The sequence below is a fragment of the Elephas maximus genome, chromosome 3 (genome assembly GCF_024166365.1).
Source record: "Elephas maximus indicus isolate mEleMax1 chromosome 3, mEleMax1 primary haplotype, whole genome shotgun sequence".
Classification (NCBI taxonomy): domain Eukaryota; kingdom Metazoa; phylum Chordata; class Mammalia; order Proboscidea; family Elephantidae; genus Elephas; species Elephas maximus.
Window position 1 is genome coordinate 20,534,180 of NC_064821.1, and position 4,812 is coordinate 20,538,991.

Genomic DNA, 4,812 nt, shown 5'->3' on the forward strand with positions numbered 1-4,812 from the left:
GAGAGAAATGTAATCAGAGAGATATAAGTACCTCATGCCACCAAGAAAGATGTGCCAGGAGCAGAGCACGTTCTTTGGACCTACGGTCACTGTGCTGAGAAGCTCCTAGGCCAGGAGAAAATGATTCATGACAAGGACCTTCTCCCAGAAACAACAAAGATAGAAAGCATTGCCTGGGAGTTGGCACCCTGAATTCAGACTTCTAGCCTCGTAGACTGGGAGAGAATAAATTTCTTTGTTAAAGCCATCCACTTGTGGTATTGCACTTATAGCAGCACTAGATAACTAAGACACTTAGAGAAGTAGAGGGTTAGGGAGAAAGAGGAAGACCTTGACAAGACAGACTGACACAGTGGCTGCAACAATGGGCTCAAACACAGCAACAATTTTGATGATGGGGCAGAACCAGGAAGTGTTTTGTTGTGTTGTACCTAGGGTCACTATGAGTCAGAATCAACTCGACAGCATCTAATAACAACAACAGCCACTATGCAAGGCAGGAACGCAAGCGGAAATCTATATACAACTTTTCACTGCAGCACTTTTCACAAGAAGCAAAAGATGAACACAGCCAATATGTCCATCAGCAGGTGAATGGATACACAAACTTTGGTACGTACACACAACTCCACAGGGTTTTCAAGGCTCTGACCTTTCAGAAGGAGATCACCGGGAATGTCTTCTGAGAAGTCTCTGGGTGGGTTTGAACCCCCAAACTAGTAGATGAGCAATTAACTGTTGGTGCAAGCCAGGGACTTCCAATGGAATATTACACACACTCCCAAAAATGAAGTCTTGATGCATACGACAACATGGATGAAGCCTGAAAACACCAAGCTGAGAAAAGTCAGTCAGTCAGAAAAGGAGAGATGCATTCTGATCTCACTTATAGGGCAGAAGCAAATATACACAAAACAAAGCTTATTAGTGGTTACCAGGGGTGACAGGGAGGGGGAAGGAAGAGTTTTTGATTAGGATCATTGAGTTTATGTGAAAGGTAGTGGAATGATTTCGAACATAAACCGTGAAATGCTTGCACAGCTTGAATATAAGCAATGTAACAAATGCACATGTAGAAATTGTTGAAATGGCGTGTTTTATTATGTATATTTGCAACACAATAAAAAAAATAACATGAAGATCAATAAAAAGGAAAGAAAAGCTCTGTGGAATTCTCGCTCTACACACACACACACACAGACACACATTTTTCTTCTAAAAAAAATGAGTAAAGAATCCCTGAGAGCAAAAAGCACAGTCAATTACCCCCCGTTTTTATTGGTCCATTTCTTGTGGTGACCTCATAAGGAGCCAATTCTTTGGAACTCCAAGCCCCTATATAAGTCCCTGGAAACCTAGGTTTGTGGTCTTTCTGGCTCAGGAAGCTCCTTCAGTGACCTGAGACATCGTGACCAAACTTGGCTTGTTTTCTCTTTAAATTGTGGTTTTTCTATTTCCTCGCCAGCTATTCTTATTTTCTCTTTGTTTTTCCTCATTTGCATTCATTCGTTTTTCATTTTATTCTTCCTTTACATCCTCAATTTTTCTTTTTTTCTATGTACTTGTTAATTTTTTTATCATCTTACTATTATTGTTTTATTTTGTATTTTTTCTTATCCTCATGTTATTTATTCCTTTTTTGAATCTTTCTCATTGATTTCTTGTTTTGTTTATATATACAATTTATCTTATTTTTATCAGTTTTTAAAATTTTACTTCCTCTTTTCTCATTTTACCTTTTTGATTATATTTTAACTTTTTCTCATTTTTTCCATATTTCATTAAGTTTTTAGTCACCACTTTTTAGGGTTTTGGGTTTTTAAGTTTTTAATCCTACCACCAGGGCACCTCTTATCCCAAAGCCCGCTACGCCTTCGCACCATAGCCAACATGCTGCAGAGCCACTTAGCCTTCTCTGCTGTGGAGGAAACTCATGTGGGACGCTACCACCTCCTCAGAACCATCGGCAAGGGGGCATCTGCCAAGGTCAAGCTGGCCCAGCACATCATCACCGGCCAAGAGGTAGCCATTAAAATAATTGACAAGATCCAGCACACGTCCTCCGACCTCCACAGACTATACAGAGAGATAGAAATTATGAAGGATCTCCATCATCCAAATATTGTAAAGCTGTTTGAAGTCATAGAGAATGAGCACGCCCTCTATATAGTGATGGAGTATGCAAGTGGAAGGGACCTCTTTTACCACCTAGTGAATCATGGCTTCACGAGCGAAAAAGAGGCCCAAACGAAATTCCAACAAATAGTGTCAGCGGTGAAGTACTGCCACGACAAGAGTATTGTTCATAGGGATCTGAAAACAGAAAACCTACTATTGGACAAGCGAATGAACATCAAACTTGCAGACTTTGGTTTAGGAACTGAATTCACCCCAGGGAGCAAGCTGGATACCTTCTGTGGCACTCCCCCTTATTCTGCCCCAGAACTCCTTCAGGGAGAAAAGTATGACGGACCCCCAGTGGATGTGTGGAGCCTGGGAGTCATCCTATACTTCATGGTAACTGGATCTCTGCCTTTTCGTGGGAAGACCTTGACGAAGCTGCGAGAGCAGGTGCTGCAGGGACAATATCACGTTCCCTTCCACATGTCTAGCCAGTGTCAACACCTGCTCAGTAAAATTTTCATTCGTGACCCAAGAAAGAGAGCCACGTTAGAGGACATCCTAGCACATCCATGGATGAAGGTGAGCCATGAAGAAAAACAAAAGCTCTATGTGCAGCCACTCCCAGACTACGATAACCACTGGCACACTGAGGTGACGGTGAACACGGGTTACGTGCAGGAAGACATTCATGACTCACTGTTGAACCACAATTACAATGATGCGAACGCCACCTATCTGATCCTGCGTCACGACACATATGAGATTGTCAGCCACACCAGCACCCTGGAACCCCAGGCTGAAGCCCATTGCACCGATAGCCACACTCCTTCCTCATCCCATGAAGTGCCTCCTACCGTCTGTCCTAAACCCAAACAGCGTAGTTACACCGAGCCCACCATTCCCACCTTTGGTTACTACATCCGCGATGCTTTGAACACTCTCTCTGAGGGAGGGATGGGGACCTCCATGGTGTCTACTTCTCCATCATTCTCCCTGGCCCTGGCCCACCTGCGGCAGCAATCTACCACAGCCTGGGCACAGCCCAACCAGGACTCTGACCTGTATGCCAAGGGGAGAAACAGTGAGGTGCCACAGCCCATCACACCACCCCAGTGTGTTTCTGTGCCTTCCTCCTCAGCCTACACCATCAACGAGAGTGCCGGGGCCCCGGAGAAAACCAGTTTTACCCAGGGAATGTCAAATCTAAGCTCCGTAAATGAGGAGCAGGTGCATGAGTTACCTGACCAGCCGAGTTTGCCCCAGACTGTGAGTCTAGCCTCTTCCTCTGAGGAGCAAGTGCATGAGTTACCTGACCAGCCGAGTTTGCCCCAGACTGTGAGTCCAGCCTCTTCCTCTGTCAGCAGCCAGGGCTGGAAGCGGGCCACTGGGAGGTTCTTTAAGCTCATGAGAAGATGCCTTTGTTTTACATATGACAAAAAGGACCACAAAGCATCGGACAGCAAAGCTGCACAAATGATCAAACCTCAACAGGCCAAACCACGCTCTCTCAAATTTACCTGGAGGATGAAGATCACCAGTTCCTTGGAGCCCGACGAGATGCTGCAGGAGATCTGTCAAGTGTTGGATGCCAATGGCTGTGACTGGGATCTCACACACAAATACACACTGCTGTGTATGAATGGCACACCAGGACAACAGGACTTCACTCAGTGGAGGATGGAGGTGTGCACCCTGCCTCGGAGGACTCTCAATGGGGTAAAAGTGAAGAGAATTTCAGGGACCTCTGAGGCCTTCAATAACATTGTCTCAAAAATCACCAGTGACCTTGCACTTTAAAATGGGGGCAGCAGAGCTGCCTGAGAGAAAACAGGAGTTCCAAGGTTTAAGCTCCTCTGTAATTTTGAAGGCAATGTTCGGAAAACCCACCTAAAAAAGGTGCCCGAAATTCACTTCACTTGAACCCTGTTGAGCAATCATCAAGGCAGTGTGCATACCTTCATCCTCCACTGCACAAAGTCCTCTTGGCCTGCACGTCATGTGTGCACAGCAACACATATGCCCGGGAGACATCCCACTCGCAGCTGTTGGCATCGCACACTTGGCAGATCTTCCACATCATCTCGTTGGGCTCCATGGAGCTGGTTCCTCCACGCAAACTTCAGCGACAACAGCTTGGCCTCTCCAGGTTTAAGCACTTCCACCTCGTCTTTGCTCTCAGATTCCTACAGATCCGCTGCAGCAAACATGAAGCAAAGAATTCATGAAAACAAAACAAACACTCCCAAATTCATCCGTTCAGACAGACAAAGGAAAGCTTGTAATAGGGAAAGCCACTTGATTCACTAACACGGCCATCGAGATCTCTCTGGAGTCCCTTGGGATGCACTGAACAGCAAACCAGAAAGTTGTCGGTTTAACTCCACACAGAGATGACTTGAAAGAAAGGCCTCCAGTCTATTTCTGAAACATCTTGAAGCTGAAAAAAATCAGACCAAGTCCATAAGAGCCAAAGTATGACCTTGAGCTTGTCCCACCTGAATTTAGAGACCATCTCAAGAATACATTCACTGACTGAACACTAATGACCGAAGACCAGGCGAGTTGTGGAATGACATCATATGTTCTTCCTTGTGAAAAAATCTGGAGTTTAGCCATCAAATTAGATCCTGGGCCATGCGAAACTCAACATGGAAGACTTTCAAGTGGGCCTAAGTATTTCAAGAATAG

General features: G+C 45.1%; 1 protein-coding gene across 1 annotated transcript; it reads left to right on the forward strand.

Annotated features, from left to right (window-relative positions):
• Positions 1-1,890: 1,890 nt before the first annotated feature.
• Positions 1,891-3,921, forward strand: LOC126071013 (serine/threonine-protein kinase MARK2-like). Its single transcript, XM_049875323.1, has one exon. The coding sequence runs from the start codon at positions 1,891-1,893 to the stop codon at positions 3,919-3,921; it is 2,031 nt and encodes a 676-aa protein (XP_049731280.1).
• The last annotated feature ends 891 nt before the right edge of the window (positions 3,922-4,812 follow it).